The sequence below is a fragment of the Salvelinus namaycush genome, chromosome 41 (genome assembly GCF_016432855.1).
Source record: "Salvelinus namaycush isolate Seneca chromosome 41, SaNama_1.0, whole genome shotgun sequence".
Lineage (NCBI taxonomy): Eukaryota > Metazoa > Chordata > Actinopteri > Salmoniformes > Salmonidae > Salvelinus > Salvelinus namaycush.
In genome coordinates this window covers 12,462,257-12,475,802 of record NC_052347.1, presented here as the reverse complement: position 1 = coordinate 12,475,802, position 13,546 = coordinate 12,462,257, and the positions used below count along the sequence as shown (strand labels likewise).

Here is a 13,546-nt window from a genome sequence, read left to right as displayed (position 1 = left end):
TAACCTTTATTTAACTAGGCAAGTCAGTTGAGAACAAATTCTTATTTTCAATGACGGCCTAGGAACAGTGGGTAAACTGCCTTGTCCAGGGGCAGAACGGCAGGTTTTTACCTCGTCAGCTCAGGGATTCGATCTTGCAACCTTTCGGTTACTAGTCCAACGCTCTAACCACTAGGCCACTTGCTGCCCTATTCTTGACAAGCACATATCCCCCACCTCTGAGATGGCATATACCATGTCTTCTCAGGCCAGGAGTGGTAGCAGTCCATCACTTGGTGGCAGATGGATGGGAGGTATCATCAGGCCTGTGATGGACTGTTGTCTGGCTGGAGGATGAAGTATGACACGTTAGACTGTCTCATACCACAGGTACAGAGACAGACCCAGACACCACTGACCATTCAGCGCTGAAATATTTCTCACTGTCTCTCAACCTTCTTTAGGACAGTCCACACTTTCCATAATGCCTCCTCCATTACACATGAATGAGTATTGCAAATGTATGTCCGTCGCTCCAAGATGTAGTACATTTTCTGGAATTCTGCACTGATTTGTAGCAGTCACCCGTAGCTCGTATTAAGTACTATTTAGCACTTTCATCTCCTGACACGTGGGATTCACAATTCTCCTCCATAATTCTGGAAATAATAAAGTCTTAAATGAATCTGGTCCCACCCTTCCCTGTCGGCTGGTCTCACTCTGGTCTCACTCTAGCATTCAGCCAGCACTGTACCCTTCCCTGTCCCCAGTGGATGGCCTCCTTGTGCAGGTAGAGGCTGTGTACATTCTCTGTCCTGTCTCACACTTATGTCACCAACACTGACCTCTGTGTCCTGCCCTCACAACCCATGGGCCCACCCTGTAAATACAGCACAGAGGGAAGGGGAGAGCTCTGGGTGGAGTTAGGGAGGTTCATGGGAGGGGTCAGAGGTCCTGGAGATGGAGAGTGACTGGAGCAGATCAGTTTTCTGAGTGGAACATTTCTCCATCTGTATCTTTCTGTCTTTCTGTCCCCACTTTGGTCTCCTGATTGAGCTCTCACCCCCAGGCCCTGTTAGAGATTATTGTGTCTGACTGTGTGAGTTCTACCCTGCAGGCTCCTCTTCAGATGACATGCCACTGAAGTGACTGGCCTTGAGATCACACGTCACTCAACCGCTATCAGACATGGGATTGTCAGAGAGAATGGGATAGATGGGGGAGAGAGAGAGGGGGCTGATGCCACTGATGATTGCAACTCTCGATAAGACCCATCTTTGTTATGAGGCAATCGGTACTATGATGGCTTCAAAGAATTTCAACTTAAATGTTTTATTTTGGGGTTTGGCATCTTGGTGTATGTTGGGTGATGAGGGAATAAATAGCCTCATGTTCTCATGAGACAGAGTTTTATCTCTATTTTCATCTTGGAAAAATCCAATTGTACCATTTGTCATTTATTACCCATGCTGTGGAAGTATAAACACAACCCAAACACACACTGGTTTGTGAAATATGTTGTATAAAGTGATTTCCAATGTGTTTTAAGATGATGTCTCCCTCTCTACAGAGCATCTTCACTGTGATGTTGGGCCCTTTCGTCTTCTTCGATGCTCAGAAGACTAAATACCTCCAGATCCTCACCTCACTCATGCGCTGGATCGGTAAGAGTAACCTATCTTACCTTAAGGAATACAAACACCATAGGCTGATAAAGGTTGCTCTGGACAGACTCGAGGCACACATCTTCAAATAATCACATTAAATGTGGATCTCAATTTATTTTGTAGGTAGAGCAATTCAAGCTGTGAAATTCCCAGGAACTTTATCGTAACGGTAAATCTGTCATGGGTATTTATTTAGGAAGTGCTTTAATGTGCTTTATCTCTTCCAAGTTTGTCTGGATAATGGAGGGTGTGTCTTTCCTTCCATTAAATATCACACTCCATTATCCCTGGGTCACGGTCTCACGCCTTCTCCCAGATTGCTCTTTGTCACTGTTGCAAATGTTTAGGGAAAAAAACACTTTATTCCACCTGGCTGACGGTCTGAACCTTGGTGGGAGCAGTCCTCCTCTTCCTCTCCCTCTTTCATTCCTCTCCCCTCTCCTCTCCGTGGCTCCTGTGCCTGGGTCTGTCGATCATACGGCAGTCCCGTTCCGTGTCCTGATTCCCATCTCCTCTCATCCCTCAGCCTGACAGGCCTGACAGCCCGTCCCAGGCCTGATTGGACCGTCACTCACAGGGCGACGGACGAAAATAAACCGCCCGTCCTGGACCTGCTGTTAAAATCACAACACTACTGAATCATGGCTCTGCCGCCACCCCCGTGTGGGCATACTGCTGGCACCCACAACAACACACAGGGCAGACACACACAAATACACACAGGCGCGCATGCACACATACACACACACACACACACACACACAGTTGCGTGCACATAAATAACACACACTGTCCATTATCTGGCTATCTACAAAGCACCCTGGGATTCTGGCTACACCCCTCCCACTCCCTTTTATATCCCCGCCCTCCCCTGGCTCTACCTGTGATTGATTGGCTGTGTCACCTCTGCAGGCCTCTCTACAGCACCAGCTAATGATTCAAAATGGCCGCAGTGGCAGCTCTTTGTTTCCTTACTGCACCGGTGCCACGGAGCATGGGGATAGATGGCCTGCCTTCAAAGCATAGGGCACTGAAAGCTGAGGGGTTTATGCAGCCATCAAACACAGGGTTGGAGACCATTTTAAATCCTATAAGAAAAACATTATGGGCCGAGGTTTAGGAGGAAAAGACGGCTGAAGAAAAATGAATAGGCTAGACAGCATGCTTGAGTCCTAAATCTCTAGTTTCAACAATTTTCTATTTTTTTTAGTTTAGGTAAGTTTCTAATGTTTAGCTAATCTCAGAGGAATTAACTTTGGAGACCTAACCTAATTGATCAATTTAAGTACTGCTTTTATTTATTTTTTAAATCATGAAAGGCAAGTGGCTGTCTAAAGACGTATTCAACTGATTTTGCTCTGAAATTCGTGTTGAGTTTTCTGGCAATTTATGTGGTGCTGTTATCAGGACAGGGGCAGCATAGCCTGTCTGACCTCTCCACCCTGTCTACAGTTTCTCTAGTCTCATTCTGACACAGAAACAGCATCTGTCTGTACTAGATTTTCTGCTAAACCGTTAGGTCTTGTTTGTCTGGCTATACCAGCCTATCCAACCCTGAAAGAGAGAGCTCCCTGACAAAGGTCTCAAGAGTAATTGGATGCGCAATAAAAAAAAGAATCCGGCAAATGGAAAAATGTTACTCCATTCGGTAACGCATAAATACACTGAACAAAAATATAAACACATCATGCAACAATTTCAAAGATTTCACTTAGTTACAGTTTAAGGAAATCAGTCAATTGAATCAATTCATTAGGCCCTAATCTATGGACTTCACATGACACGGACTACAGCTGTGCATTTGTTGGTCACAGATACCTTTTCTTTTCTTTTTTTAAAGGTAGGGGAGTTGTCAGAAAACCAGTCAGTATCTGGTGTGACCACCATTTGCCTCATGCAGCGCGACATTTCTTGTTGATTCTTGCCTGTGGAATGTTTTTCCGCTGTGTGAAGTTGCTGGATATTGGCGGGAACTGGAACATGCTGTCGTACAGGTCGTATCCAGAGCATCCCAAACATGTTCAATGGGAGTCATGTCTGGTGAGTATGCAGGCCATGGAGAACTGGGACATTTTCAGCTTCCAGGAATTGTGTAAAAATCCTTGCGACATGGGGCTGTGCATTATGCTGAAACATGAGGTGATGGCGGCAGATGAATGGCATGACAATGGGCATCAGGATCTCGTCACGGTATCTCAGTGCATTCAAAATGTGATTGTGTTTGTTGTCTGTAGCTTATGCCTGCTCCTACCATAACCCCACCGCCACCATGGGGCACTCTGTTCACAATGCCCGGTACAGTTAAAATCGGGTTTCATCCGGTCTCAGACGAAGAAGCCAGATGTGGACGTCCTGGGCTAGCATGGTTACAGGCCAGTTGGATGTACTGTCAAATTCTCTACACTGACGGCTTATGGTAGAGAAATTAACATAAAATTATTCTGGCAACAGATCTGGAGGATTTACTGTAGTCAGCATGCCAATTCATGCTCCCTCAACTTGCGACATCTGTGGCATTGTGAGAAAACATCCGTGACAAAACTGCACATTTTAGTGTCCTTTTATTGTCCCCAGGGATGTAAACAAATTTGTACACAACATTTTACCGAAATACGCTATTTGTGCATATGGGACATTTTTGGGATCTTTTATTTCTGCTCTTGAAACATGGGACCAGCACTTTACGTATACATTTTTGTTCAGTGTATATATTAGTTTTCTATGGCATGGTGCTCTGGCCATAAACTTAGAGAGCGAGTGGGTTCAGCACAAAGGGTACCACTTCAAGGCAAATAATTGATTACCAAGCCAATGCATCGTCAGCCAGAATGTATTCTGGGTCTTTTTCTTCATGACTGTTATTGGGTCATTTATACAATCTTTAGCTGTCCTTCTCTCAAAGTTACAGCCTCTGGCACCAGTTCAATGTTTCCGAGGTAACCTATGTTTTCCAATTCCTCAAACGTTTCCCATTTAAAAGCGATTTTGATTATGTATGTGGTCATTTCGAGGGCCTTGTGGTTAAAGAGGATGTGTTATGCTCTCAAGGCATTGATTGTCTGTCCTGTTAAAGATACTGTACTTTATCGTTGCCCTGCAGCAAGAAAATGGGACTCGGGAGTGATTCATTTAACCTGTTATCCATTTATCACGTGTCCTCTGACTCCTCTCCTCACTCTGATTTAGCTCCACTCTTTTCACCCACTGAAGCTGCTGAATTGGACACGTTGTTGGACCTGAATGCATACATTTACATTTACATTTTAGTCATTTAGCAGACGCTCTTATCCAGAGCGACTTACAGTAGAGTGCATACATTTTATTACATTTTTACATTTCATTACATTTTTACATACTGAGACAAGGATATCCCTACCGGCCAAACCCTCCCTAACCCGGACGACGCTATGCCAATTGTGCGTCGCCCCACGGACCTCCCGGTTGCGGCCGGCTGCGACAGAGCCTGGGCGCGAACCCAGCCCAGCCTGGGCGCGAACCCAGAGACTCTGGTGGCGCAGCTAGCACTGCGATGCAGTGCCCTAGACCACTGCGCCACCCGGGAGGTATACGCGTGTACTGTAGCATAGCTTATGTCTTTGCGAAGGTTGTGACTTAGCAAAGCTTTGGTCTCAAGGGAGGAATTTAATACCAACGATATAATGAAACTAATAGTAAACCTCTTATTTCTGTCACGATGATGGGATTCATGATTGTTTTAAGAATGTCATTAGTATGCACTGTGAATACGTCTCTGGATTAGGCCCATGGTTTTACACCTTCAGGTATCTTCGAATCATTCTATGATTCCTTCTCTGCACCTTAAAGCCCCCTTATAAGCATGAACAACAGATCCTCATTCATGTTAATGACGTGTCACTAACAAAACAAAACCCTCAAGTGTAAGAATATTTCTTTTTTTATGAGACGGCTTATGAGGAGACTGAGATTGTCTTAAGATATGTTTGAAACTCGTAACAAGTCCTCCAGGGTTTTTTGTTTTCAGTCAAATGATTTCGATAATGACACTGATGTAGTACAGTATGATACGTTTTTAGACAGCCATTATATTAATGTTCTTGTCACTCTGAAACCATATCACAACATCGAACCACATTATTCACATTTTTCACAGGATTCTCACCTATTGACAACTCATATATTTTAATAAGCAATTAGTACTACTGAGTTTTTCCTTTTTTTCTAGTGCCAACCAGTATGCAGTTATCCTTCAAATATAACTGCATTATAGCAAACTGTCTTACAAAACTGACAGTGCATGTTAGTCACCTTTTTCTTCACTTTTACATTAGCCTGCATTTGCCGGATTTAATGACTTTCCACCACTATCAGATCCTTTCTTGTCTTCTAAGATACCAGATATTGATACCTGCGTAGTTATGTCCCCCGTTCAGCCACTTCCATCTCTATTCTTTTCTCATGGCCCTTCTCTTTCATACTCATTACTCACCCTAGACAAGGGGCCAGGTGGCCAGGCTCCCCTACCTGCCTCTCCACTCACCCATGATGCCCTATGGGGGAGTGCAGGGTGATGATGGTGGTGGATGAGGGGTGCAGAGCAGTGTGGGGAATGTGTTGAAGCCCTGTGGCCTTGTCAGTGTCACTCAGCTGAGCCCCCCTGTCCAACCAAGCTCACTACACACTTTTTGTCTTCCCCCACTGAGGACATGACTTACATAGTGGACATAGTAGTCCATATGCGTAGCCCTCTTGTAACTCCATCTCCTGTCCCGGTAGTGATCCCATCACTCTGCTTGTAGCTGTTCCGTCCATGGTCCCACTTCGCTGGAGCCATTAGAAACTATTTGTGTAGCCCTGTTTCCAGACCCATTTGTGTTCCTGTTTATTATTCCTCCTACTCTATACTCGGTTCACCGACCCATCTTTTAATGTCACAGTTCTTTTGCCTGATGACCTCATAGGCTCTTAGTTGAATGACTATATCGCTCACATACTGCACCCAGTCTCTATGAACTCCCGTAGGTGCTCACGCTCGTTTGTTGAAACCCATCTCCATTGGGTGAGTTATGTGAATAGATAAAGCTTGCTGCCTTGTTACCTTGTCCCCATCCTCTCTAGCAGCACACTGTGAAGAGGAAGAGGGGATCATTATCTGCACTCGACAGCAGACCGGGAGAAGGGTTAAGAGCCGGCACTTTAATTGATATTGAGTGGAGAGGAATGGACGGAAAGGCACCCAGCTCGGTAAACGAGTATTAATCACCCCGCTTCTGTCTCCACAGGGATGGATGGATAGGTGAAGAGCCTCTGAGGCGATATTTATTACCCTTACAGCCATGGCATATAGATCCTACTGTATGCTGGGAATGGAGAAATCATGCATTCTGAGAACACTGTCCTCCCACTATCACATTTGTTTTTCTAGACATGGTGAACTACACCACCACCCCAGACAGCTTTGTGTAACCTCCGGCTCAATAGGAAAAGAGGCTGTGAAATGACCTAGGGCTGTTACTCTCTCTGGAGAAATGAATAGCTGAAACCACAGGCCCCAGCCCACAGGGATCTGTGGATCCCTATCCAGTCCATCCCACTGTCTTGGTTTAGGGAGTAACCAGGGAGCGTTACAGCTACCTATTGCCATTTCAAGCAGAGAGAGAGGGTAGTATTTGTTTTTTAAGGTCAGGGAGGGAACTCTACTAGTGGCTGATTGAGCGGAACCTAAGAGTTTGCCCAGAGAGGCTAATGTAGAGTGCATCTCACGGGGAATGTTGAAGTATGGCTGGGCGTTAATGAACTTTCCAACATCAGCACAGTTCAGAAGTCCTGAAAATTGCATTAAAGGAAAACTCCAGATTGGAATGCATCATTCCTTTTCTTGTCACAACGGACATTACTTTTAGTCAACACTGACCACGGAGTTGTTCAGATAGAAAATATGTCTTCAATGAAATGTATTTATAAAGCCCTTTTGACATCAGCCGATGTCACAAAGTGCTGTACAGAAACCCAGCCATTAAACCCCAAACAGCAAGCAATGCAGGTGTAGAAATTTTAGTTTGACACTTCTCTTTCAGAAACAAAACATCAACAGAGCTCAGATCCTAGGTCCGCTTTACTCACATCTCTGTTGAGTTTTGATATATAGAGAAATACATGTGGGCAGCTTTTTTCCCCATTTGTTTTTGGGCACCTCTCCTTGATCCTGTTTAGCATTGGTGTTTGGTGTTTCATTTTGTAATGAGAACTTTGTTTTGATAGTGAACAATTTCTAGGAGGTGAATAGGGGAAAACTTGGTAGGATGTTTTACATTTACATTTTAGTCATTTAGCAGACGCTCTTATCCAGAGCGACTTACAGTAGAGTGCATACATTTTATTACATTTTTACATACTGAGACAAGGATATCCCTACCGGCCAAACCCTCCCTAACCCGGACGACGCTATGCCAATTGTGCGTCGCCCCACGGACCTCCCGGTTGCGGCCGGCTGCGACAGAGCCTGGGCGCGAACCCAGAGACTCTGGTGGCGCAGCTAGCACTGCGATGCAGTGCCCTAGACCACTGCGCCACCCGGGAGGTTTTCTGCAGTGGTGTTGCCCGGGGTCAGTTGGAGCTCAATACCCTGGTAACTAAGCCCTTAATCATGACTGTTGACTTCCGTCCCCCGCTCACCTCACTGTGTTGTCATTGTCGCCTCCATTTCCTTGTCTGTGAGGGAGGAATGAGAATGTAAGACACAGTGCTTATAGAATGTACTTTTTACCGCAGTCTGGTGTTGTACGCTCTTTCTCAGGGTTTCGTCATTGATCGGCAGGAATACTAGAGGTCAAATGCACAACTTGCTTTGAACATTTTATCTTTGTCTCATTTGAAAAAAGTCAGACCTGAACAGGATTTGATATTGAAGACAGAAGCAGATGAGCATTTGCTTTATTCATATCTTGTCTGCCTTGTACGTCCATTGCATCATGAACCAAGCTTTCTATGCTCAATAAATTATTTGAAATGGTCAGAAGAAAAAATACATTTATATTCTGCACTCACTGAATGTTTAATTACTGTTGGATGTGTGTTTTAGCTAACCTGGTGCAACCTCCCACTGAATTTACATAAACATTTGACTTCTATTAGTTTGTTATACAATTTAAAAAAAATGTCAGCAGTAGCACAGAAGAGGTTTTTGGTTTTAAACGTTTGCGTTTGAGAAGTTGAAGGGAAAAAAAAAAAACTGACCTCAAGCAGATGTGTTTTCGAGATCCCAGCGTTTGGAGCGTGGCTTAGCTCAGCCTTATGGTAAAGAAGGTAGGTGCATTTTGTTTCTTATCTTTGGCCTAATGTGCAATTTGCAGCGGCAAGGCTGAGTGATTGGACTAATTGATGTTTTCTTGAACACTGTAGATAATGTCATGGAGTTGAACTCTGCTCTACCCTGTGGAGCTGCTGTATGGGGTGCTAAATGGCAGCCCTGCTGCGGTACTGCACACCCTGATCGCAGGGCTTGTCTCAAAGTAGCCAGGCTAGTAGGCCATTATCACCAGCTATCACACACGCCATGGCATTTCTGTCCCCCTGCTTCTGATAACTAAGACTATGCCATTATAGGGTATCACCAACATCTGAAGTAAAAGATTCTGCAAACCTAGAAATTGGGCAAACTGCCAGAGCTGCTCATTACTACTAAGACTCAACCAAGTGGTCTCATCATGGAGCACCTCGTTTAAAGGGCAACTCCACCACTTTTCAAACTAATTTTCATTATCTCCAGCACAATACGAGTGTTTACATATGTGAAAACTGTGCATTTCAATGTTTTATAGAAATAAAGAACGTAAAAATGTTTTAAACATTATGAGATTCGTGGTGATGTGGGGAGCAAGAAAAGACCCTCCCTCTGGCTAGACACTTGTTTTTTACATTTAATCCTACCCTGTGATGAGAGAATGTCATTTCTTATTGTTTTAACCACAGATCATAGAAGCAATGTTTTCACAAATTATGTAAACACTGGTTTGGTGCTGGAGGTAATGAATGTGAGGTTGAAAAGTGGTGGAATTGCCCTTTTAATTAATGATTGGATGATTGCTGCAAAGCAGGGCTGCTGGAGTTGGACTTGGATTTTAATCTATTAGGGAATGGAAGTAGCAAGAGGCCAGTTTGTATACCAGTAGAGAGTAATGTTCCTATCTACTGTCAAAGCCTTTGCTAGAATAATATCCCATATGTCTTTTAATGTCAGAAAGATGAAAGCACATGAAAAGCCCTTGACCTGTCAACTGTTATTATAGACTCTTCTTCCCACATCAAGCGCAAAAGCATTGGTACAGGGGGTGTACTACTCACAAAATCAGAACAGTGGTGTGCTTCAAAGCTCCTCACCTGAAGTCATTTTGTGCTCCTTAATGAAGTCAAGGAAACCCGTCCCAGGGCAGCGGCTGTAGAGGAGACCCTCTTCCACAGATACTGTATTCTACAGCTCCTTGGGGGGTTGAGAGTGCTGGACAACCTTGGCTTAACCTCAAACGCTTTGTTTGCTACCACTGGAGATACAACTCCAGTGGTAGCAGTGCCTCCTCTGGGGGGCGTTTAAGTTGAAGCATTCCCCACAAGGTCATTGCCATCCCCATTGAAGTGCTGTAAATCACCGGTAGCAGTTATGTGAATGTGATATGTGACTGTTTGACACCTACACAATGCACTCAGTCCCTCCCCTATGCCGTGTGACGAGTGCAACCCGCAGACAGGCGTGTAGAGCAGAGAGTGTTAATGTAAAAGTCCAGGTAATCACCATATCATCAGAGATATCTCTGCAAAGAAAATGGCTCATCCCATCTGAATTAATTAGTTTTTCAACTGTGTCCATCGATGGAGAGGCAAGAAGGAGTGTCCATTGTTGATTGAGGATTACCAGGAGGATGAAATGAGTGCTTCAGAGTAGACTCCATCAGGAAGTCAAGGACACTGCCCTTTTAGAGAGAGGAGAGCAATATAGCCGCAAGAAGGAATGTAAAATGTACCATTAGTATTTTTATTTTTTTATCATTACGGCGGTTGAAAAATATTTAATTTGCTGTGAATTTATGGTGCAATGACTTATTTAATACTGGCTCTATGCTATTACCAATGGCTTGTAATCTGACTAACTGTGTTGGATTATCTCTCCAGACACACTGTCCCCGTGCCTCTAAAGCCCTCCTAGTGATCAAAGATTTCCTCTTATTCTTCGCCGTTAGACAGATAAAACGGTGAGATTCATAGCTAAGGCTGCACCAAGTACTATAAAACCCACACATGGTTGCCCTATCTCGTGTAGCATGATCCAGTTGCAAAGAAATGATGAATGAGTACATTATCAAGAAGTACTTTGTTCTACTTAGTGTCCAGTTCGTTCATCTGATCGACTATCAATCTCTTTCAAAGATAAGAGGAGTTAGTTCAGTGCCTTAAGTAAGACAAATGAGGCCTTGTCTTTAATGAGCACTAAAGCATGATAGTTGGGATCAGAGCCATAGAGAAATTCTCTGTCACTCCAACTTCTCTGCCATAGGAGAGAGATTCTCTGTCACTCCCAACTTCTCTGCCATAGGAGAGAGATTCTCTGTCACTCCAACTTCTCTGCCATAGGAGAGAAATTCTCTGTCACTCCAACTTTAGGGGACAGAACTACAGTAGAAGGGTCGACTGCTTTTTTACAGATCGTTGTTTACCTTTGAACCTCACTTGTTCTCTATCACAGATGTGTGTTTGTCAAGCAGCTGCCAAAGTAATTATTTAAGTTGTGACCTGGCTATGGCTTCCCGATCTATAACCCAGAAGGTAGCACCAGTTATTTGGGTGGGTTCCATTCAGCCGCTCCAGTATACCTGCTCAAAATGGAGCCGTGTCAAAGATTGCTGCCAATATCATTCCACTCTAATACCATGTGATGCATCCTGACCTGAAAGTCATGGTTAAAAAAAGATCTTTCCCCCAAACTCTCCCTGCCCTTCACACTGTCTGATCAACCTGTGTTGATACCCGCGGAGCCGCTATGCCTTTTTGCCATTCACTATCAATTTGAGGCGCGATGCCGAGCCTCCTTGTCCCAACCTTAGCCTGTGCCGCCGTACGGTGGGAAAAGAGCAAAGTTCTCTATCAGCTTTTTAAAGCGTGGCCCTTCCCTCATAAAGGAGCCAGTCACTGACCGTGTCACCATGGGTTTTACAGTTCAAACCCTGCCGAGAGGAGCACACTGGGCTGCGGCATCAGAGGCAGGTATATCAAGATGAAGAAGACTGTAACATAAATACCAGTGCCATTTTCCTCCAGGCTTCCATGGGCCTCACCGAGGGGATAGGAGGGGAGTGTGATGAATCACTGTGCTTGTTGCACCTCAAACTCACATTTCAGCCTTGCTGGCAGAGAAAAGACGTGTTGCTCTGGTGAAGGTTAAGCATCTGTACACTAGGTGTGCGTGGCGTCCCGTCCTATAAGACTCTTAATTAAACGCCCTCCGCCCATGTTCCTTCCTTGATAGCCTGTTACCGTTAATGTCAGGGAATAGAGGAGAAGCGTCTCCCGCTGTCCGTCCTCTGTTATGACCAGCGGGACGGCTCCTTTTGATGGCTGTTTCACACACAGCGGATGTACATTACTTCTCGGGGAGAGAGAGGGAGAGTACAGCAGGCAGACTGTCATACAGCACATTGTGTTCGATGCCTGAAGTGAGAGGGACAGCTGATAACTATCCCCACTGACAGTCTCTCATGTCCAGTCAAATGAAGATACAAATACAAAGTCACTACAATACATACTGTATTCTCAGAGCTGTGTCCCAATGTGGCCCATGTTAGCACATTGAGTGTTGACCTCATCTGCATAGTTTTTCCATATGCTTTGACGTGATGTCTTTGGGGATTATACTTGTTGTGAAGGTGTTATTTGCTCTTATTTGCCGATGTCCTTGAGTGCTGGTCCACTGCCCACTGTCCCATTCTCTATATAGACAATGTTAAAACAGGATTCTGCTCTGGCTGCTTCTCCTGTCTGGAGCCAATGTTGACACTGGATGTAGTATCCATTAAATCTTGACTATCTGAGCTTTAATCCTCAACAGGTCTGGGGCTTTGGCCACTGCTGGGCATCTTTATCTCAGTGTCCACCCCAAACTAAGTCCTCACAAGGGAAATTCTTGTTTTTAAGAGGATCCTGTCCTATTTTAAGATGAGTAAGTAATCACATTAGTCATTCAAATTAAAATATTTGCCTGTTAACAACTCTTGTCTTATTTCTGCCTGTTCTCTCCAAAGGCATAATCAAATCAAAGTTTATTTGTCACGTGTGCCGAATACAACAGGTGTAGACCTTACAGTGAAATGGTTACTTTTACAGGCTCTAACCAATAGTGCGAAAAAAAAGTTTTTGTGTGTGTGTAGAGATGAGTAAAGAAATAAAACAACAGTAAAAAGACATTTGAAAATAAGAGTAGCAAGGCTATTTACAGACACCGGTTAGTCAGGCTTATTGAGGTAGTATGTACATGTAGGTATGGTTAAAGTGACTATGCATATATGATGAACAGAGAGTAGCAGTAGCGTAAAAAGAGGGGTTGGCGGGTGGTGGGACATAATGCAGATAGCCCGGTTAGCCAATGTGCGGGAGCACTGGTTGGTCGGGCCAATTGAGGTAGTATGTACATGAATGTATAGTTAAAGTGACTATGCATATACGATAAACAGAGAGTAGCAGCAGAGTACAAGAGGGGTTGGAGGGGGCACACCATGCAAATAGTCCGGGTAACCATTTGGTTACCTGTTCAGGAGTCTTATGGCTTGGGGGTAAAAACTGTTGAGAAGCCTTTTTGTCCAGGGCTTGGCACTCCGGTGCCGCTTGCCATGCGGTAGTAGAGAGAACAGTCTATGACTGAGGTGGCTGGGGTCTTT

General features: G+C 44.5%; 1 protein-coding gene across 2 annotated transcripts in view; it reads left to right on the top strand.

Moving 5' to 3' along the window:
• LOC120034054 (transmembrane protein 104-like) overlaps positions 1-13,546 on the top strand; it is a 71,426-nt gene that overhangs the window by 51,986 nt on the left and 5,894 nt on the right. For both annotated transcript variants that reach the window (XM_038980467.1, XM_038980466.1), the window contains exon 9: positions 1,550-1,643. In XM_038980467.1, coding sequence (XP_038836395.1) covers positions 1,550-1,643 — 94 coding nt within the window. The remainder of the gene's footprint in view (positions 1-1,549; positions 1,644-13,546) is intronic.